We start from the raw sequence: 24,324 nt of genomic DNA, 5'->3' as shown, positions 1-24,324 counted from the left end.
TCTAAGGTAGCAGTGGGCAACCGATTGATCAAGTACACGGCAGAAATAAAGGCATAGTCCCAATATTTTAATGGGAGAGATGCATGAGACAGCATGGTCAATCCTGTTTCAACAATGTGGCGATGCTTTCTCTCAACTACACCATTTTGATGGTGAGTGTGAGGACATGCTACCCTATGGTTGATACCATGAATGAGAAGGAACTGTTTAAATGATCGAAATTCCCCACCCCAATCTGTTTGGATGGACTTTATTGGCATATTAAACTGTGTTTTGATGAGAGAATGAAAATTTTAAAAGGTAGGTAGAGCTTCTGATTTTGATTTTAAGGGGTATATCCATGTGAACCTTGTATGTGCATCAACAAATGATATGTAATAAAGATACCCCATCATAGACTTAACCGGGGCAGGTCCCCACAAATCACTGTATACGAGTTCAAACGGTTGATGATACACAGTGGTAGAAGGTGAAGAAGGTAATCGATGGGCTTTCCCAATACAGCATGCAGAACAGAAATACTCAAGAGCTTTATTATTAACAATAGGTATATTGCATGTATGGAGTACGGACTTTAGTGCATACTTATGTGGATGACCAAGGCGACAATGCCACATTGACAACATGGAACTACCTATCTCAGGAGACTGAGGAGTATTTGTGTGTACATTATTACAATCAGGTAATGCAGTAGTTGCAGAAATTGTATTGCAAAATGAGATTGCAGGATTTGATGAAACTTGAGAACTGAATGAATGACTGGAACCAATTTGTGAGGCACGAGTGAGGTCTTGATGAAGATGAAAGTCATTAAATTTGTAGAGTCCACTTGAATGAACTTGTCCTTCAAGTAAGACTTGATGAGATTCCTGAGATTTGACAAGACAAAAGGTAGGGTGAAATTCAAAGTACACAGAATTGTCTTGTGCAAATTTACTTACACTGACAAGGTTTTTCATGATCGAAGGCACAACTAACAGATTTTTAAGCTGTAAATGTGTGTTAGTGTGAAAAGGAGAGGGAACTAGTGATGAACCAACAGCTGTTACTGCCAAACCTTGACCATTCCCAATCATGATTTGGTCTGAACCATTGAGTTACTGACTTTGGATGAGGTTGAGAGGATTGGAGGTCACATGGTGTGTTGCACCAGAATCTGGATACCAATCAAGTGCTGGAACAGTCGTTGGTGTAGGCAAAATTCCAGGTTGAGCAGCAATCATGGCATGAGGTTGATTATTCTGGCCGCGAGTGTAATGAAATACACGATTCTGTTGAGATTGACTGTTCGGATATTGAGAGTACTGTGGTGAAAAATACTGAGCAGTGTTGTTTGAAGGAGCAATAGGTGTGAAGTTCTCATCAAACCGGTGCCAACATGAATGTACATCATGACCAAACTTATAACATAATTGGCATTGAACATTGGTACGCTCTCCACGTCCTCTTCCTCGGTTAAAACGACCTCCATAACGTCCTCTTCCTCTGCTAGGACTATAGAAACGACCTCCATAACTGGCATTGGATATATTGTATCCTGTGATTTGATCCTGATTACGTGCAGTAGGAGCAAATGAGGTGTCACTGGTTCTGTTTTTATCTGTGTCATTCTGTTTTTCTGCTGTGTGGTTCTGAAGTGTGAGATTGACAGTTGCATTCTATGTGATCAGTGACTCAGTTTGCTTTGCAAGGATTTGTTCATGTGTTAGAAGTTGTATTCCTAGATCTTCGATAGTATACTGATTCTCTCTACCATTAACAGTTGCAATAAAAGCTACATACTCGCCTGGTAATCCTCCAAGGATAATATCAGTTCGTTCCTCATCACTTACTGGATTTCCTATAGCCTTAAGTGAGTCACAAATACCTTTAATACGTGACAGGAACTCCTTCACCGTCTTTGAGCCTTTTTTGATTGAATGAAGTTCTGACCGAAGTAACCTCGCTTTTGACTTCATCATACCTTGAAAGAGCCTGTGAATCTTGCTCCATGCTTCGTATGAATACTTCACACCAAGAATTTCATTAACCACTGATTCAGAAATTGTTGACAGAAGCCAAGAGAGGAGCATCGAATCTTGAGTTATCCAATCTACATATGCTGGATTCTGGATTCCATTCATCAGATCTTCTTCTGACACAAACTGAAGAGGTATTTTAGGATTTACCACGAAGCGATGCATTTGATGAGAGGTGATAATCGGTTCTACAATTTGATTCCAGAAAAGATAATTCTCCTCTGTTAACTTCACTGTGATCTGCTGATTGAATAATTGTGGAGCTTTGATCTCTGTTGCACAATTCTCCATATTTGTGTTTTGGCTTGCTTCTGAAGGCGATTTCTGATTTGTTTGTGGTGATTCAGTATGAGTTGCGGAAGACATGATGAGGTTCTATATGGATCAGGCCTTCAAGGAGAAGGCTCTGATACCATAAAAGAACTTGAGCAGCGGGACAAAAGAGAGAAGGGAGAGTTCATTTGAGAAGGAGAGATTCTATCATTTTTGTAAACTGTGTTACAGAAGACTATTTATAGAGTTCAAGAGATGACTCAGCAAGCAACTAACTCTACTGACTAACAAACTTGACTAACAAACTCTAACTGCATGGGGAGAGGGATCAAGTGCAGTGTGTGTACATTACAGATGATACATCCGCTTGCTGAGCTGTTATGCTAATAATCCTTCATTAGGTTACCTTCAAATCAATTCATTTTCTATTCGATTTTCAGTTTCTGCTGTTTTCGATTCCAATGGCACATTTTCACTCTTGTTTTGTTTAGTTGAACTGAAATCTGCTGCATTTCCATTTTTCAATCCGGTAATGTGAGTGATTGGCTTGTTCTTCACTAAAATTGAATCGTTTAAATTTGCAGGTAACTATTTTTTTTGTTTCTTTGTTTGTGTTGCCATGAATTTTTTGATGCGGTCTACTACGAATGTGTATACATAACGTTCATCGTATGAAGCTAAGGTTGATTGCAGCATGCATGTAATGAAATCCTAGTTAATTATAAAACATTCAAATCCTAGTTAATTATAAAACATTCAAATCCTAGTTAATTATAAACACAATTATCGACAGATTATTTTGGCATGTAATGAAAGATTTTAAAAGATTTGTCTAAACTATTGGTGAACGAGAGTAGTTAATTAGGTATTCAACAAATTAATACAAAATATAAATTTGTCCAAAAAATTATAAATACAAGCCCTTTGCCAAAATTGTGTGTGTTTTGGTAGTATATAAGTATGTGGAAATCACTTCTGCTGCCACTGCAGAAGTGATTTCCTTCTGCCACGCACTCATCGTCATTTTTTTTTTCTTTTTTTTATGTTTTTTTTAATTTTTAAAAATGATGGGGCCCACCATGTTTTTATGTCTGCTGCAAATTTTCAAACTTTGCAGTCAAAGGAGAGATGCAAAACCCTATAAGTATATAATTAACGGGGAAGGTTATACTTACTACCTCTTACTACCAAATCTTAATCGTTGATTTCTGTCAATCTAACGGTTATAATTTATGAGATCATACTTATTAATTAATTATTAATTTTTAATAAATTATAACCGTTAGATTGACGGAAATCAACGATTAAGATTTGGTAGCAAGAAGTAGTAAAAAAAATAGATAGTAAGTATAACATGTCCCATAAGTAACAGTTATTAATTTTTGAAAGCTGAATGTTATGATCGAAACATTGATGATGATTACAATTGTAACATTCATGGTAATTATAATCATAACATTAATGATAATTACAATTGTAGCATTGATGATGATTACAATTGTTGAAGATTATAACGTTAATCGTAACAGTCATCAATTTTACAATCATAACATTAATGACTGTTACGATGATAACATTGATGATTATATAATCATCATCAATGCTACGATTATAATCATCATCAATGTTATGATCGTAACACTGAATCTTGGTGGTATATGAAAACATAATTAAAAACATTGACAAATTAATTGATAATTTTATAGTAAAATTCTAAGTTAATTTGTTTAAAAATTTGTGTTATTATTGAAGGAATAAGATATACAACACACACTCTTAATGCACATAAAATTGTTTTTTTTTTTTTTTTTGTTATTTTGTTCCCATATCAACATGCACAAAAGGTGCCGCGGTTCATGTGTATGTCTTGATGTAAGGGTGACGCGTGCAGTTGTTTGGTAGGTTTGTCTTTATCTTTGTCTTTGACATCCATGCTCTTTTTTTATTATTTTATATTAACAAAAAGAAAAAGCAAGTCAAATCTGATACCATACAAGCCAAAATGTTTTATGCTTTTGGGTCAGTGCAAGTGTCTGATGGAGATGTTAGCTATTTCAAATCTTTAAATTCTTTTTTATTCTAAATTTTATTTTCTCAAATTTGGAAGTCAACTATATGACTGTCAGCTAATATCACATTGACTCGCTCACATTCAGACTTTTAATTGCTTCCTTATTGCCGTCCTTAATTTCGCTTTAGAAAATTATCATTGACATGAAAATGTGAACATATCACGGGGAAGCAAAGAAGCAAGTGTGACAATTTTAGGAAAAATTTCAAAGATTGAAATAGAAACATTTAATTAATCTAAATCATAAAATTTGTATTATATTTAAGAATTAAATATGATGACTATGATTGAATATCCTGCTCATTGTACACCCTCTCACCCTTGTCCTATAATTATGAATTTTCCTTTTATAAACATTTGATTTTCTTAACTTCCCTCCAAAGCACGTACACATTTCTTTTTAAATACAGATTCATCTTTGTATATTTCAATCAAATTCTGTGCCTTGTCAATTTTGTGTGAGGGTTGAATTTTTCCAGCTCTCCTCAAATTGCTTGATTCCTATTTGATCCATCATGGTTCTTCGTTGGTGCTACTTTGCATGTCTCTTTCTCTTGGTGGCTTTGAAACTAGAGCTAGCTAATGCTCGATTTTACCTAAATGGTGAAGATGAACCCGTCACCTACAAGACAATAGTTGTGGATCCATCTGGGCAAGGAAACTTCATTACCATACAATCTGCTATTGATTCAGTTCCTTCCAATAACAGACGTTGGGTTTTGATCAAGGTGACGGCAGGTATCTACAGGTAAAGCTTCTATTAATTAGATAGGAAATCATGTACTGTATTATGTGCGTCTCAAATTTTAATAATTTCATTGTCAATCCTAACTAGATATATTAAAAAATAAAATATGATCAATTAGACATTTTAACCATTTTGATACAATTTCTTAAATGAATTATTAAGAATTGATACATTTTATCAAAACATTTTAACAAGATATGTATAGGGTGTGCGAGTTTATATCGAACATGGGGTGCATACGTGAGGAGTTTAATAGTGAAAACTGTGCACATCTCTTGAGTGATTCATAGTGCATCACGTAGCTGATGATTATTTGTTTACGTGCAAGTAACGTACACTCCTTGTGCATGTCTTGTTACATTATTTTTCAAAAAATATATATATTTCCTTTTCCATCAATTTTGTACTTTGTTTTTTTAAGTAGCATTAAAATGGTCAAAAGACCAATTATTTAAGAGATGATAAAAATAATTTAGTTGATTGTGATTTAAAAATTATAATTAAAAGATCTTAATGAATTAAGTACGATAGATTATTGAGATTGTCAATTATTCTATCTATCTTTCAAATCTTAATGGATTAAGCAAAGTATGTTTTGTTTTTTTTCAGGGAAAAAGTGAAAATTCCATTTGACAAGCCTTACATCGCACTAGTAGGAGAGAAAAATAGGAACACTATTGTTGATGGGAATGACCATGCTTCAACCGCTGAAAGTCCTACGATCGAATTCCTGGCTGACAATATTTTTGTCAAATACATGAGTTTTAGGGTGAGAAATATTCTAATTGCTGTTTCATTTAAATCTGTGATGAAATAATATTAACTGTTGAATTATCTGCGGGAATCGTGTGATATATTTAATTAAATTCTAATAATAACCATTTATGTATCTTTTACTAAAAATTCCATTTACCTCTGTCAATAAGGCAATGTTTTTTTTTTTTTTGATAACATTAAGGGGCGAAACCCCAAACAAAAACAAACAAACAACCAGAAACAAAAAATAACTATCCAGGGTCTATATCCCTACAAGAGGAGATTCCCTGAAGATCGTGATCAAATAACTGAGCAAGGTGAAACGGCATAACACTATGACTCCAGAATCCAGTATCTTTGAGAAGAGCAGACTTGGCTAACCAATCTGCACAGGAATTAGCTTCTCTTGGAATATGAGAAAACGTTACCTCCCAATCCTGACCGATGAGTGCTTGTATCTTAGCCACTATACGAGGCTGACAAGCTGCATTGCAATCAGCAAGCAAAAAGAATACTTCAGAAGCATCTCCTTCTAGTTCCACCTTCTTAAATCCCAGTTGCCAAACCAATTCCAGACCTTTTAGAGTTCCCCAAAGCTCCGCCATCAAAGGAGTGCAAGCACCAATATGATACTCAAAGCCTCCCAACCAAGAGCCATCATCAGATCTGATAATCCCACCACAAGCAGCCACCTCAGTATTCCTTTCAACTGCCCCATCAATATTAATCTTCACCCAATTTAGCCTTGGAGGTTTCCATAAACTCATACGAGTTGGATGAATGCTAGTAGTAGCCATAGCCTTCCTACCCATGCAGTTACGAACTTCCTCTATATACATAGCAATTATGTGCGTTCCATGGGTTGGATGCTTGAAGTTAGTATCATAGACACTTTTGTTCCTCCATCCCCAAATGAACCAGCAAGAGATAAAAAAGACATCACGCCAATCATCTGAATTACTTTGATTCCAAGCTTTTGAGATATTATTTTCAACCCAATCTCTAAGATCCAAGCTGTAGAATAAGCTTTGCCAATTAGCTGAAACCAGAGAATTCCAAACACTTCTAGCATGCTTACAATCTCTTAGAACATGGAGATTTGTTTCCAACTCACCAGGACACATTTTACAATGACCAGATTCCCCACTCCATCTAGATGTGCGGTCTTTAGTAAGAAGGCGGCCATGCATTATGATCCACATACAAGATTTAACACGTTGAGGCCCATGCCATTTCCATATGGTAGTCCAAGAATTTTTCAACGGCATGAGAGGGAAACCATGCATTAGAACATGGAGATTTGTTTCCAACTCACCAGGACACATTTTACAATGACCAGATTCCCCACTCCATCTAGATGTGCGGTCTTTAGTAAGAAGGCGGCCATGCATTATGATCCACATACAAGATTTAACACGTTGAGGCCCATGCCATTTCCATATGGTAGTCCAAGAATTTTTCAACGGCATGAGAGGGAAACCAAGCATGTTATAATACGCCTTTTTCAACGGCAAGAATCGTCCATGCAAGCTTATGAAAGAAGGCCATACTTTGGACACGTAGGTTAATCACCCCTAAGCCACCCATGCTCTTAGGCTTGCAAATATTATCCCATGCAACCAAATGAGATCTCCTTTGACCATCTTTATCACCCCAAATAAAGGCACGCTGCAACTTCTCTATTTCATCACAAATGGCTACAGGAAGCAGACTGTGTTGCATTTGAAATATAGGAGTTGCTGAAATAACGGAGTTGGAAAGAGTAATTCGACCGGCAAAAGATAAGACCTGGTTACTCCAACCAGATAACTTGTGCCTAATTCTTGCAACAACATCAGAATAATGGTCTTTGGTTACTCGACCATGTTTCATCATGGACCCAAGATATCTCCCTATATTGTGAGTTTGCTTGAAGCCACACACATTTGTGATATCATCTGCAATGTGAGCATCTGTATTTTTCGAGAAAAAAATACTAGATTTCGGAATACTAACCTTTAGGCCAGACATTGAACTAAAAGTCTCCAAGCAATCCACTATAACTTTGATTTGATCTAGAGAAGCTTCTGCAAACAGCATCAAATCATCAGCAAACATCAGATGGGCTATCTTAGGACCTTTTGATCCCACAGAGATTGGCTTCCATCTCTTATTGTCAACCGCATCTTGAATGAGATGAGACAATTTTTCCATGGCTAGAACAAAAATGTAGGGAGATAAAGGATCACCCTGACGAACTCCTCTTGAAGGAAGGAAGTCACCTGCAATGGCTCCATTCCAAAGTACTGAGACCTTATCAGAGTTGATACAATTCATGATAATATTTGTGAACCAGTGTGGGATTTGAATTTCATCCAAAACTTTACGAACAAACTCCCAATTTAACATATCATAAGCCTTTTCCAAGTCGATTTTAATTGCCATGAAACATTTTCTTCCTCTCATTCTACGCATTGAATGGATCAGCTCTTGGGTGATGATGATGTTGTCCTGGACATGTCGTTTAGGAACAAAACTAGCTTGGAAGGGAGACACCATCTCTTCCATTAGGGGATTCATTCTGTTAACCAGAATTTTACTGAGTTATAAATGACATTGCACAAAGAGATTGGTCTGAGCTGCTTAGCACTTTCAGGTCTCTTTACTTTTGGAATGAGGACCAGAAGAGTCGAGTTCACAAGGTGAATCAGATTGGGATTCTGAAACATCATGTTAACATCCTTAATAACATTAGTCTTAATAAGACTCCAATTCTTATGAAAAAAGACAGCTGGAAAACCATCTTCCCCTGGAGCTTTTGACCCATTGATACTAAAAACAGCTTTTGAAATTTCGTCATCCGAAAGATTACGAGTCAGATTAGATAGCAGATCATCGTGCAGAAGGGGCCAAGTAGTCTTTGTTTTCGCCCAATCACGATTAAGGACTTCCTCACTAAACAAGTTACTATAGAAATCTGTTACCAATTGATGAAGTTGTCTAGCTTCCTTCACCCAAATCCCATCAGAATTTTTTAACTCAAGGATCCTATTCGAACTTCTTCGAGTAGCTGTTTTAATGTGATAGAATTTGGTGTTTCTATCCCCATCATTTATCCATTTCACCCTGGCTTTTTGAAACCATAAGATCTCTTCTTGTATGAGAACCGCATCAAGGTCCTTCCTAACCTCCTTTTCTCTAGATTGGAGAGATAAGTTGGTATGATAATCAACATGATTCTGAATTTCTGCAATACTATGCAATAGGTTAGTCTTCCTGTTGAAAATGTTGCCAAAGACTACCTTGTTCCATCTTTTTAAATTTGGAGTCAGATCATGCAGATTCGTTCTAGTGTCTTTCACAACATTCCAGCTCCTAGCCAGAAACTGAGTAAAGTTATAATGCTCCATCCAAGCAATCTCAAAGCGAAAGGGACGATTTTTCCAACCTGTGTCCAAGTTAGTCAAGTAGACCAAAATGGGACTATGATCAGAATAAATCCGTGGAAGTACCTTAACGCCAGCATCAGTAAAGGTAGTCTTCCAACTTGCATTAGCACAGGCTCGGTCCAGCCTCTTAAAAACACGATCAAGATGAAGAAACTTCGGACCCTTCCATGTAAACCAAGGACCCGATCCTCCAAGATCCAGCAGCTTGCAATTATGAAGAACATTTGCAAAATTAGAACATCTGTTTAAGTTAACTCTTCAACCACCTTCCTTCTCATCATGATTTTCTATTTCATTAAAATCCCCAGCCACCAACCACAGCCCATTACAATGGAGACTAATGTTTAGCAGATCATCCCATAGCTCCTTTCTATTTTCTTCCCTAGGACTCGCATAAACTGCCGTGCAAGAAAAGGAAGGAACATGAAAATTCTGAACTTTAAAATGAACAAACTGTTTTGTGTGATTAACAATTTCAACGAGACTAGTCTCATCATTCCAGAGGATCCAAATACCCCCTGAGTAACCTTCTGCCTCTTGAACAAAAGCATGCTTAAACCCAGATTTTCGGATAATGTCAGAAGCTTTTTGACCACTACACCGAGGTTCTAGAATCACTACAATACTAGGCTTATATTTCCTAGTAAACAGAAAAAGCGATTTTTGAAACTGGGGTTTCACTGCTCCCCTACAGTTTCAGAAGAATAAATTCATTAAAAACTATGTTGAACGCAAGACTCCAAGGTTCTTGCATCCTTCATTCTTGAAATATCTTCCTGGTGAACTCTGTCCACCTCCATGCACGTAGAGATGGTTGAGGTTTCAGGATTTTGGATGTCGCTGCTGTTGTCAACTGATATATCAGGACCAGTTTTATGAAATGTGCCATATAACTGCTCTTGATTCTGGTTCAAAGTGCTATCTGCTTTCATCCCATTTTCCTGATCATGTTGATTTGCTTGCATAGGACTAACCGCCATGGGAGTAGCAATTGATGGAGATGGTGGAACGGGAGCATGATCTTCACGATTTTCACTCTGGACTGGACACCTCTTACCCGTGCTTGAAGAAGGAGCCGCATGCATAGTAGGAACCGTTGAATTAGTCCTAGGGGTATCTTTGGACTTTTTGGATTTAGTCCATATTTTCTGAGGAATTTCAAACTGAGGGGCCCCCATATGAGGAGTAACAGAATTAATTATTTGATTATGATCCTCCTCATTAATAGGTCCAACTGTTAAGAATAAGGCAATGTTTTAGATTGAAGCTTCTCATTTTCAAATAATAATAATAGCAATTCATTTATTTATGTTTCAAATTATAAATAATGCTATCTTTCATGTGTAGTATGTCCCACCTTGTGTAACACCTATGAATTTTAAATTCCTAATTATTATAGTTTAGTGATACATATGAATTGTCCAGAAATTAATATTTCAGAAGCTTATTTGTAGAAACTTTTATATTATTTTTTCCCCTAATATTTTTTATTTTTTTGGATTTCAACATTTCACTTTTTGATTTTTGATTTTTTTTGGGTAAGCATTGGTCTTTTTTTTTTTGTTACAGAATCTATGTTTAGTTTTGTAGTCTTTTTTATTTGTTATCAATCCTAAGAGTATTGAGTTGGGATAAAGTTCTTAAATTTGTCTCATTATTCTGACCAGAATTCATACAACAATCCATTAAAAATTAATGACTTGGCAAGTGACATGGCACCTGCGGTAGCGGCGAAGGTATGCGGTGACAAAATTTACTTTTATAGAGTTGGCTTTTTTGGTTTCCAAGACACTTTGTGGGACGAATCAGGAAGACATTACTACAAGTATTGTACCATACAAGGTGCTGTTGATTTTATCTTTGGTGCAGGCCATGCTTTGTTTGAGGTAATAATAGTCAATTATAATTATGTATTAAGGGTAATATATAGTTATAATTTTAAAAGTTATTTTTTTTTCTCTCCTCAAAAGTCTGTCGATTGATGTAGCGAATAATTTTTTTTAATATTATAACAATGTACTACTCATAATACATAGTTGTAATTGATAGCATATAAGAAATTTTTTTACAGCAACCTAAGAAGTTGAGCCAACTTACTTTATCTCTTAGTTTATGTTTATGCCTATTATGAAAATTGTATTTATGTATGAGTAGTTTTTTTAGATAAACTACGGATTTGCAAAACCATGATTCTATGTATAATTAGTTTGTTTATTTTTTTCAGAGGTGTTCCATATCTGTTATTGATGCGGCACTGGGTCCAGGTAGGCCTGGTTATATCACAGCACATGGGAGAAATAATCCAAACGATGCAACTGGTTTTGTTTTCAAAGATTGCAAGGTTTTTGGAAATGGGAAAACTTACTTAGGAAGGCCTTGGAGAGATTACGCTAGAGTTCTTTTCTATAACACCTATATGTCCAACATTATAAAACCTACTGGTTGGGAACCATGGCATTCCGTTGGACAAGAGTAAATTCCCTCTTTCTTAGTCTTGCTTTTTTTTCCAACATATTTATATGAAAATATTTATTCATGCTCAACATACTATAATGCTAGTTTTATAGAACTTAACGTAAAAGTTTCTACTAGAAGCGCTTAAATTGTAAAAGCATAGAAATATATTAAACTTGGAGTTTGTTATATTAACCAAGTCTGACCAGTCAGACATTGTTATATGACTGGTCAGACTTAGTGTAATTTGTAAGTTTGTAAGAAAAAAAACTTATCAATATAACCTCTCCTATTAAAACTTATGTCTTTTTAAATTTTTTCCTATTGGGGTTTCTTTTATTTTCTCTGCTAGGGTATTAATGTTTTGATATACAAATTGCAGGGATCGCGTAACGTTTGCTGAGTATAAGAATTTTGGGCCTGGTGCTGACACGTCCAAGAGAGTGAGTTGGACTAAGAAGTTGGATTTATCAACAATTAATAAGATGGCAAGTTTGGATTTCATTGATGATGAAGGATGGCTTTCGACCTTTGGAGCTTTCATTTCTGGATAAACAGCTTTGGAGTTTTCTAAAGATGATGTTGAATCCCCTGAGTGCTAAATAAAAAGCTGGTCCATAACCATTGGTTTCTTTTATTTTGTTTTACTTTTTTTGTTTTGTTTGAGATATATTCACGATCGAGTTGTTAATTAATGTTGGAGAGACTCATTCCAATTAATCATTTTTTTTTTTTTTTTTTATACATGAATCATTTATTTCTTTTAGTTAATGAATTATTTTATTTTTTATTTTTTTGGGGGATGAATTGTTAATTATACTACTTGCGGAGTTTATCAAAAAGAAACAATATCGGATACTGTCTTCTAGAACTAGTTATAAATATTAAAAATCAAACTCTAAAGGTACTTTATAGGCTAAATATTCGTGTTTGAACGCTAATTTTAAAATTCGTTTTTGCTCCAAGTTACTTACTTTAATTCGAACCAGAGATTTTTTAGCCCAACAGTTTGCTTCTTGGACATTGCTCGCTTACCATCTGTATCATTCCTTACTCCTTAGGATTATCTGAAGATTATTTTAACCAAATGCATATTCTTTTCTTCTTCTTTTGATTAATGACCCAAATGCAAATTCTAGAACGGGCTTAAAGTAATTTTGATTCTACATCAATTATTTAAAAGTACTTTTCAGTGAAGACTATATATATATTACTTAGAAAGCAAACTTTCAGAAAACAATAATATACAAGTAATTCTAAACCAGAAGCATTTTAACAAGGAGAAAAGAGAGCTAATAAAAGGGAAGTATTAGCCCTTTATTTCTCTCAGAGACAACAATTATTCTTCTTGAAATTTAGACAAGGGGGAAGGCTTTATTTTAAGAGGGCAATCCAGAATGGAGGGTAGTGTCCTAAGGTTAATCTAAAATGGAACATAAATCATGTTATTTTTAAGAGTTAGTTAGAATCTTACATAAACAATGGAAGAGACATGGCTACAATGAACATCCGCGGATATTCATGACCAACAATTATATATAACATGAACTTAAACTTCTGTGAATTTACCAAATACAGTTTGAAAGTTTCAAATAGTTAAGAGAAAAAGAAATTAGAGATTAAGATTTTCAAAGTTAGGTACTAGGATTATGACGAACCAAGTACATGAGAGGATGCCACTTCTTATAAAAATACTAACCCCTATTTATGTTAATATTAGATTTTAAATCCTGATTAAATAAAATAAATAAATCATAAAATATAATAATCAATTTTATGAAATCATCTAAGATCCTTTAACATATTTTAAAATAATAATAATAATATTGAGAGATAGTTTTCATATATTCTAAAAATCAAATTCAATTCCAACTTTTATTGGACTACCTCAGTATAATGAATGTCTCTCAAAAAACAGTAATAATAATAATAATAAAAAGGAGAAAGAAAGAAAACAGTTGCTCATACACTATAAACAGAATCTCCGGCCTCGTTTGGAATACAAAAGGAATACACTGACACATCAAATTCTTCAAATTGGCCGCATCCTCCTTCTAATCCCCATCTCTTTGAAAATGAATATATAACATAAAGATCCACTTCACGGATCAATCACATAATGGAGCAAAGAATATAAAACAGTGTGCACTATGAAAAAGGGAAATTTTAATGACATCTCTCTCATTACAGAATCTGGTATATGTCCTAGTCTTTGGTGCCATAAAACAGAAGTACCCTTATTCAAAGTATAACTACTCATAGCACTATAACCATTTGTTGAATCTGTCTTGCGATCAGTTGAAGCAGCCTTGCCACTGATCACATACAACCCATCCCTTTGCTCAGCTATACCAATCCTCACCTGGGAGTGTGCTTCCTGAATGTGACACATAGAACCACAAAATTGTAAGGTACAAGGAATAGTGTTTAGGAGTTTTGTGACTGATATTAAGTTCACTCAGAAACAAGGCACATAAAGAACATCATATAAAATGAGTTTAGCAGATAAGGAAATGTTTCCACAATGTGTTGCCATAGCACAATCACCATTAGGCAAATTAATTCGAATAGGCTTAATTTTCTGTAACTGTAACAAATGAGACTGTATATATGTAATATGATCAGTAGCACCAGTATCCAGTATCCACTTCTCATTCGAAATACCTGGTTGCTGCATAAGGCTGGTATTCATGTTTGACACTTGTGTGAAATTCGTGGCATGTGGCATTGAACTTGGAATGGCTGTGTTTCTTTCCAAAAGATTCAGAAGTTGTTGATACTGATCATTAGAAAATGAAATACCAGATTGCTCACTTCGTGTGTCCTGAGCTATATTATTTGTGCTGGAATTAACATCATTCCTGGTTTTGAATCCTGGTGGAAATCCACGGACATGAAAGCATGTGTCCACTGTATGATTCGATCTCCCACAATGTGTACACAATCTGGTGGTGATGCCTCTGCCACCATACGTATTAGATGATGAATTTTGTCCACTGTAATTGCCATTTGGACCTCTACCTCTTCCTCTAAAACCAGGAAATGAACCACGACCATTAAAAACTCTTTTATTCATGTTACGGTCATCAATAACAGCAAAGGCTTGAGCATTAACAGGATTTGCTGATCGAAATTCTCCTTGAAACTGACGCTATTGTTGAACTATCATTACAAAAGCTCGAGTAACATCAGGTAATGGATCAATCAACATGATTTGAGATCTTACCTGTCAGTACTGGTCGTTCAAACCTTTTAGAAACCGAATCATGTGGTCACGTTCTCTATATTCTCTCATCTTCGCATATCCTCCACAAGAGCAACATGTGTTGCATTTACATACTGGTATTGGTTTAAGGTTATCAAGTTCATCACACAGAGTTTTCAATTCTGTAAAAAACTCAGTAACATTCTTGTCTCCTTGCTGTATTCTATAAATCTCCTCTTGAAGATCAGAGATGCGAAATACATCTGATCTTGAGAACCTTCTCCGCAGATCCAGCCATACATCTTGAGCATCTTCTATCCAAATGATCGATTGCACGATAGATTGTGATGTTGACTTATGGATCCAAGCTACTACCATATTGTTGCATCGTTGCCAAGCAAAATAATTCGGATCTGTTTCTAGCGGTGGAATGATGGATCCATTGATGAATCCGATCTTGTTTTTGGAGATGAGAGGTACTGTCATTGCTCTGGCCCATGTGTGATAGTTACTGGCATTCAACAACGGCGAAACCAACACTACTGATGGTGATTCATTCGGATGTAAGAAAAACGGATTAGAAGGATTGGTAAGAAAGTCAGGTAGTTGATTTTGATGAGATCCAGAAGATTGTGACCTGGAAAGTTGATGAACTTCAGGGATTTCCTTTGATACAGAGTAATTCTCTGTAACAGAAGGAAGCACCAAATATGTAAAGAAGAACAAGTGTATTCTATATTTCACAATGAATCGACATCTGTTACAACATGCATTACTTATATGTCTCAACTAACTATTGCCACGTAAGCCTAACTACCCACGTGGGAGGACCACTAATTGAGTCACTCACATGTATACAACTCCTACATTATTAATCTATGACTAGTGAATGTAATCTATTGCCCAAGATGGGCAACCTTTAATCCTAGCCTTTCTGCTTTGTACACTAGCTGCTTTTGTGTCTCTAACATCAGCCCTCTCTTCGACAACAACCTTGTCCTCAAGGTTGAGGGTTGGGTATGTCCTACGAAAAACAGTGGCATCTTCCCAAGTGGCATCCTCTGGGACTGTAGCTGACCACTGAACCAAGTACTGATGATGTGGTTTACCTCGCAACTGCACATGCCGTGAAGCCAGCAATGCTATAGGTTGTTGGACTGGCCTGTTGTCCCTACTTAATTCAGGAAGAGGCTCACAACTTACATCCGTAGAACCAAAAAATGGTTTCAAGAGTGATACATGAAAAACTGGATGTATCATACTAGATTCAGGTAACTGCAGTTTATAAGCTACTGCACTAATCACTTTCTCAACCATATAAGGGCCAAAATAGCGCTTGGCAAGCTTGTGATTGGCTCGCCGTTCTACTGACATCTGTCTGTATGGTTGTAGGCGAACCAATACTCTATCTCCTACCTTAAATGTCCTATCCTGCCTATGTTTATCAGCTTGTTGTTTCATTCTGGCCTGAGCTCAAGCCAAATTCACTTTCAGGTGATCAACCACTTCTTACCTCTGTTGCAACATCATATCGACAGCTTCAATATTGACCTCTCCTTGGTGGTAGCGAGGAATTAAAGTTGGTAACTTCCCATAAACAGCCTGAAAGGGTGACATGTTAATGGAAGAATAGACCGAAGTATTGTAATGTAATTCTGCCCAACAAAGCAATTGAGACCACTTATGATTCTGCTCAGAACAAAAGGCCCGTAAGTATTGTTCTACATAACGATTGGTGACTACCGTTTGGCCATCCGTTTGAGGATGGTAGGAAGAACTCGCATGTAATTTGGTGCCACTAAGTTGAAATAGGTGACGCCAAAACTTACTCATGAACACTGCATCCCTGTCTGAAACCAAAGACTTGGGAAATCCATGGAGCTTAACAATCAATTCACAGAAAAGTTGGGCAACAGTAGCAGCTGTGTAAGAAGATGGGAGGGACCCAAAGTGTCCATACTTAGACAATCTATCAACCACAACCAGAATAGTAGTGTACCCATTTGAACGAGGAAGAGATGTTATAAAATCCAATGTCAAGTCATCAAACATTGCATTAGGAATGGGCAATGGTTGTAATAACCCAAATGGCACTTGGGTAGAACTTTTAATGTGCTGACAGGTAACAATCACGGATGAACTGTTTAACATCCCTGCGCATATTTTTCCAAGTAAAAGAAGCATATAAACGCAAGAAAGTGCGTTGGATACCAGCATGGCCTCCCAATGGTGTACAATGAGCTTCATATAATAATGAGGGACGAAGGGAAGAATTCGAACTAAGCAAACATCTGTTATTGGTAAAAAGCATACCATCTCTGCGCAGAATGTCAGGATTGTTAAGCGTGCCATTATCCAGGGCTGTATGGATATCCAATAACTCCTTGCTTATTTTGTTCTCTTGCTTGACCAGCTCCCAAAGATCCAAGGTCGGTTCTGAGCACAGTGCATGCATCACAGTTGTATCTCCCTCAAAAAATTGTCTAGACAAAGCATCTGCCACGACATTGGAAATGCCGGATTTATATTCTATTGTGAAACTATAGCCCATCAACTTGTACACATATTTTTGTTGGTCTGCCGTTTAAATATTTTGATGCAACAATTCCTTTAAGCTTTGATGATCAGTTCTAATAATAAAATGAGAGCCAAGCAGAAAATGACGCCAACGTTTTATAGCTTCTGTGAGAGCATATAGTTCACGGACATAAGCAGAGGAAGTTGCCATCCTTGGGCCCAACTTTTTGCTGAAGAAGGAAATTGGTTTACCCCTTTGTAACAACACAACACTTATTCCCACATTTGAAGCATCTGATTCCACGATAAAGGGTGAAGAGAAATCGGGTAACTGTAAAACTGGTGTAGATGCCATAGCTTCCTTCAAAGCCGTGAATGCAACAGCTGCCTCCTTACTCCAATGAATCTTATCTTGCTTCAACAATTCTGTCAGTGGGTGAGCTATGGCAGCATAACCTTTGACAAACCTTCTATAGTATCCAGTTAGGCCAAGAAATGCTCTCAATTGCTTGATAGATTGAGAAATTGGCCAATCAAGCATAGCCTCAATTTTCTTGGGATCATCCTTTACCCCGCAAGCTGTCACTACATGGCCAAGGTAAGAAAGCTCCTCCACACCAAACGCACACTTGCTAAGCTTAACATAAAAGGAATTATGCAACAAACATTTGAGTGCAGTTTCCAAATGAGTAACATGCTCCTCCAAAGAAGGGCTGTATATCAGTACATCATCAAAAAATACCACAATGAATTTCCTCAGATATGGTCGAAAGATCCTATTCATGGCAGCTTGGAATGTGGCTGGGGCGTTGGTGAGACCAAAGGGCATGACCTTAAACTCATAGTGCCCTTCATGAGTTCGAAAGGCTGTCTTATGTATGTCTTCCGGTTGCATCCGTATTTGATGGTACCCTGAACGCAAGTCCAATTTGCTGAATATCCTTGCATGATAAAGCTCATCCAATAGCTCATCTATTGTGGGAATAGGAAAAGCATCCTTCACTGTCATGGAGTTCAAAGCACGATAATCAATACACATTCTCCATGTGTTATCATGTTTCTTAACCAACAACACTGGAGATGAGAAGGCATTGTGGCTCTGCTGAATCCATCCAACAGATAATAATTCCCCAACTTGCTTCTCTATTTCAGCTTTGTGATGATAAGGATACCTGTAAGGCTTAACCTTAACAGGCTTTGAATCATCCAGTAATTGGATGGCATGAGCTCTATCTCGAAAAGGAGGCAAGGACTTGGGAATGTCGAATACAAGCTGCCAGCTAAACAAAATTTTCCAAACTAGAGCAGGAATTTTATCTTTCAACAGATGAAGATCAGAAAGTACCTGAGAGTCAATGTTGTGCAACTCTGGAACTGAAAGTGCATGACAGGAAGTCTCTAACAAATGTAAATCACCACCCTTAGAATCTGCAGTGATTTGTCTAGAATTGGTTTTCAACCCATCTAGCAGAATCAACTCCTTATTCCAAGTAAACTCCATTGAGTGCTCAGCATAATTGTGAGTCACACGGCCCAAAGTGATTAGCCATTTCATTCCTAGAACTATGTTCAGGTCACATAAATCCACAACAAACAAATCTACCGCAAAGCAATGGCCCTGTACCTGGAGTTTCACTTGAGGACATTTCTTTTCACAACTTAAAAATTTTCCATTCCCCATAAACACTCTCATTCTAGTATCCTTGACCATTGGTAAATTCAACTTTTCAGCTAATTGTCTTCGTATAAAACAATGGGAACTGCCCGAGTCAACCAGTACTTGCACTTCTCGAGTGCCAACCATAACTAGCAGGATCAAAGAACGAGCATCAATCTTCCCAAATAAAGAATGTAAAGTAGCATCCACTCTACTACCTAGAGTTTCTTCTTTTCGCCATAAAATCTCCTCATCCACTTCACCATATGGCTCCTCTTCATCAACGATCAACAACAGCATTTTTGCCTTACACCTATGTTTTGAATTCCATTTTTCATCACATGTATAGCATAAACCCAAATCTCTCCTCTTTTGTAAAGCATCCGGAGACATCTTCTTTATTGGCAATTCGGTTGTAGCTGGTAACGCAAGTGGCTTGTCAATTGTGCTTGCTGTGTAAGGTTTAGAGAAAAACTTCTTTGGTTGATTTGAGATACAGGAACGTAATTCCCCATGATGACTGTCATAAGCAATGACTAGTGAATGTAATCTATTGCCCAAGATGGGCAACCTTTAATCCTAGCCTTTCTACTTTGTACACCAGCTGCTTCTGTGTCTCTAACATCCTCCTCTGTATGTGCCGTATCAGGATTCTGATAATCCATGGTAAAAATAATAATAATAATATTCAGGGCATGGAAACTGTCTCAACTCAGCTAATCCTTTCTTTTAAAAGAATAATAATATTCATATTATTTTTTTTTGTTATCGTAAATTTTATGATAAATTTGATTTAATTTTGAATCATCAAGCCGTCTCGGCAAAAATGAGTCAAAACAAAATGTGTGGGGTTAACAAGCCGTCACGGCTCAGCTAACTCCCATTTCATTAATAACAAATTAATATTTTTTATTTATTTATTATTTTTAATTAAGATTGAATGGTACAGAAGTTTCCATGCCCTGATTGATCCACAACTATTTTGGAATAAGGGAGGATTTTTTTCCAACTTTTCTGTAAATCTGAGCAGTAGCTAGATCTACTTTCAACCCCACTAAGAGAAAGAGACAAGCAAAGAAACACCAACGAAGATTCATCATGATGGATCAAAGAAAAAAGATTAGGTCTTGTGTGGAGTGCTTCAAGAAGAAAAAGGAATAGCCCTCACACAAGCCCTGACAAGGCACAACTTTTTTGCATTTGATTGAAACCTGCAAAGATTAATCCGTATTTAAAGACAAATTTCCATATGGTGTGGAGGGAAAAAATAAAATAAAATAAAAGGTATATAAAAGGAAAATGCGTAATTACAGCAGAAAGGGAGCCATATAAGGAAACGAATCTTTAATCATGGTATCATAATTAATTCTTAAAAATAATACAAATTTTGTGACATGTGATTACTTTATTCTAATTTGCTTCCACCTTGTGTCGATATATTCTTTATGCCAATGATGAGTTCCTAAAGCAAAATTAAGGGCAATAGGAAAGTAATTAAAAAGTCCCAACGTGGGAGAATTAATGTGATGTTAGGTGATATTCATATCATTGACTTTAAAATTTGAGAAAATAAAATTCAGATTTAATATTTGACTTTGAATTTCACCTGAAAAATAGAGATTAAAGATCACTTGCAAATGGGCCAAAGAGCAACAGACATTAAGATACATAGTCAAAAGTAGTAATCTAAAGACTACACGTGATAACTGAACTTTGGTTAATAAAAAATAATATAAATATGTATGAATATTGACAGTGGATTGCAAGCTAACTTTCTTGTATAAGTTTAATTTGTTCTTCTGTTTATACAATAATTGTTTTATTTCCACAATTCAGCAGGAAGAAAAGAAAGAGAGAAGTGTTTCATTTCAGCAATTTTCTGTTTTTTTTTTTGTATAAATCCGTTTTATTTTTTTATCTCATTGGAAATGATTTCAATATTTTGTTTTATTGGTTTTCAGAGTGATCGAATTATTATAAATTACTAGTTCTCAGAGTTGGTGGCATTAAGGGTGTGGCACATATAGATTTCAACGCTTGGACGACGCGTCAAAAGGCCACTAAAAACAAAGACCTTACACAAGAGGAAGTTTTGGGTAATGCTCCAATGAGTAATTGGAAAAAGAAGTCTCTAACTTCAACTAAACAACTCATCAATGGATATCACAAAGAAAAAGAGCAAAAGAACTTATTAAATAAAAATAAATGAGTAATTGGAATATAAGAGTCTCCAATGACCAAGTCATCAATGAATCACAACTAAAAGAGATAAACAAATTACTAAATGAAAGAAATCAGTGGTTATGAACACAAACTACCGTGGTTCTTCTCATGCTATTTCAGCTTAAGATACTCTTAATTTTCTTTTTTATTTATTCGGAACCCTACCAATAATTCTTAATCTGTCAACCCATCCTTCAGTGTCAATGAATTTCAAACTTGCTAACTCCTTAACTGTTGATAAACCCAACTTCTTAGTCCAATTCACTCGCTTGGATGTATTAGCACCAGGTCCAAAATTGTCATACTCAGCAAACGTTACGCGATCCCTGCTATTTTTTATATCAAAAAATGAATCCCCTGGCAGAGAAATTAAAAGACATACAAAAGGAAAAAAAACAAAACAAAACGTTGACGCGTTGTGTTCTTAAAGAAAAAAAAATTATTGAAAATAATGTCAAATATTTTCAAATAAAGATGTATTAAAGTGTTTTTTTTCTTTTAGGTATAATCAATTTCATTTGTAACGTAAAAATGGGAGTCAATCCTCTCATTTGTTATTTAATATTATCATGTGATATGAGAGTATCCTACAAGTGAATCAACAGTGATAAGGGATGTGAGAGAAAATATATATGAATAGGCAGTTACAAAAATTTTCACATTTGATTTGTTCTTTGATGATTAGGATTCTTCTACATGAAGTGATAATGTTAAATGATACAGGATCCATTTCCATAAAACACATCTACTTTTTTTTTTTCTAAATAAAGGAAGAAATTAATTTTTCCTTATTACCCTGGATTCTATTTTACAATAAAAGGATAGAGGGAAAACATTTTGTCATTTTAAAAAATCTAAATTAAGTCATTTTATCTCCTTATAACTATATATTCTGGGAAATACGTTATAATATTAAAGTTGTACTTTTTTCTGAAGAGTGAGAAAAAATACAACTTTAACATTATAACTATAATTCCCTGAAATACATAGTTAGAAGAGAATAAAATGACATAACTTGAGTCCTTTAAAATGACAAACTATTTTTCCAAGGATAAAATATCCTTACAATTCAAGTGTTTCTAGTAGAAAGTTTTATGTTAAGTTCTACATATTAAACTAACATTATTTTATATGTTGAACATGAATTAATGTAGTCACATAACTAAGCTTTTGTTGAGAAAACAAGAGTAAGAAAAAGTGAACTTACACGTGTCCATTGGAATACCATGTATCCCAACCAATAGGTTGTACAATGGAGGACATGTAGGTATTGTAGAAGAGAACTCTAGAGTAATCTCTCCATGGCCTTCCCAAGTAAATTGACCCAGTTCCAAACACCTTACAATCTTTGAAAACAAAACCATTTGAATCTTTTGGACTTGATCTCCCTTGAGCTGTTATATAACCAAGGAAACCTGGACCTAGTGCCCCATCAATAACAGATATGGCACAACTCTACAAAAACAAAATAAATAAATGAGTTATACTATAGAATCATGGTTTTGCTAATGCTTATAATATTCAAAATAATTAATTACTCAAATCTTAACATGCACACAAATGCTATTAATTAATTTTGTTCATAGGCATAAGCATGAACAAGAGTAAAATAAATAGTTTTAGTATTACCTCAAATAAAGCCTGGCCTCTGCCAAAGATAAAATCAGTAGCATCTTGTATGGTACAAAGCTTGTAGTAATGTCTTCCCAATTCGTCCCACAAAGTGTCTTGCATACCAAAGAAACATACTCTAAAAAAGTAACACTTGTCGCCCGTTACCATCGCAGCTACGGCAGGTGTTACGGGATTATGGAATCATTTCTTATTTTTGCATAATTAATTAAGCCTCATAAATAATTATTAAGGTCAATTATGGAATCATTTCTTATTTTTGCATAATTAATTAATTAAATACCTTAATTAACGGTGCAGGTTCTTACATTCACCCCACCTTTTTAGGATTTTGACTTCAAAATCAGAACATACCTGGTCGAAACTCGGGGTACTGCCGGAGAAGCTCGTCCTCACGCTCCCAAGTACACTCCTCAGGAGTCCTTCCGGTCCCTTGCACTTTGACCATCGGAATGATCTTGCTCCTCAGCTGCTTCTCGCCACGATCGAGAATTCTGAGTGGTCCGACGGGAGTCTTTAGGTTCTCCCGAACGTCCACATCATCCGGTTGCACCACGTGCAACGGATCTGCTATGTACTTCCGAAGCTGAGACACGTGAAACACGTCATGGATGTTAGCCAGGTTCGGAGGCAAGGCAAGCCGGTAGGCAACAGGTCCTACTCTACCAAGGATCTGGTATGGTCCAATATATCTCGGGCTCATCTTCCTCACTCCGAGTGCCCGACCTACACCGGTGACAGGTGAAAGTCTCACAAACACGTGCTCACCCTCACTGAACTCCAGTGGACGATGCTTGACATCATAGTAGCTCTTCTGGCGATTCTGCGCCTGCTTCAACTTTTCACGGATCATCTGAATCTGCAAGGTGGTATCTTGGACAAAGTCCAAGCCAAAAAGCTCCTTATCCCCAACCTCAGACCAACAAGTAGGAGTCCGACACCTCCTACCATACAGTGCTTCGTAGGGCGCCATGCCCAGGCTAGCATGAAAGCTGTTGTTGTAAGAAAACTCAACCAACGGAAGGTACCTATCCCATGTCGAGCCCTGCTCCAACGTGCAAGTTCGCAACATGTCCTCCAAGGTCTGGATGGTCCTCTCAGTCTATCCATTAGTCTGAGGGTGATAGGCGGTACTCAATCTCAACTGCGTACCAAAAGCCTCCTGCAGCGCCTCCCAGAACCGAGATGTGAACTTCGGGTCCCTATCACTAATGATACTCTCGGGCACCCCGTGAAACCTCACAATCTCGCGGACATAAAGCTTGGCCAACTGCTCTGTAGTGAAGCTCACCTTCACTGGAAGAAAATGGGCGGACTTCGTCAGTCTGTCCACAATGACCCA

At 36.4% G+C, this 24,324-nt stretch overlaps 2 protein-coding genes across 2 annotated transcripts; one reads left to right on the top strand and one right to left on the bottom strand.

Annotated features, from left to right (window-relative positions):
- The first annotated feature begins 4,877 nt into the window (after nt 1–4,877).
- Nucleotides 4,878–12,302, top strand: LOC133308179 (probable pectinesterase 29). Its single transcript, XM_061508782.1, has 5 exons — nt 4,878–5,110; nt 5,720–5,879; nt 10,962–11,180; nt 11,519–11,766; nt 12,131–12,302. Exons 1-5 carry the CDS (start codon nt 4,878–4,880, stop codon nt 12,300–12,302), a joined length of 1,032 nt encoding a protein of 343 aa, XP_061364766.1.
- Nucleotides 12,303–19,663: 7,361 nt separating this feature from the next.
- LOC133308178 (probable pectinesterase 29) lies at nt 19,664–23,153 on the bottom strand (the record flags this gene model as incomplete). The annotated part of the gene is made up of 4 exons (XM_061508781.1): nt 19,664–19,780; nt 21,538–21,676; nt 22,558–22,805; nt 22,980–23,153. Coding segments are annotated over 4 exons (678 nt in total), but the record flags the coding sequence as incomplete, so codon positions are not given.
- Between the last annotated feature and the right edge of the window lie 1,171 nt (nt 23,154–24,324).

This window comes from Gastrolobium bilobum, unplaced genomic scaffold, assembly GCF_033153095.1.
Source record: "Gastrolobium bilobum isolate Gb01-03AN ecotype WA unplaced genomic scaffold, APGP_CSIRO_Gbil_v1 utg1051, whole genome shotgun sequence".
Lineage (NCBI taxonomy): Eukaryota > Viridiplantae > Streptophyta > Magnoliopsida > Fabales > Fabaceae > Gastrolobium > Gastrolobium bilobum.
Note: the sequence above shows the minus strand (reverse complement) of the source record. Positions and strands in the feature narration are given on the sequence as shown.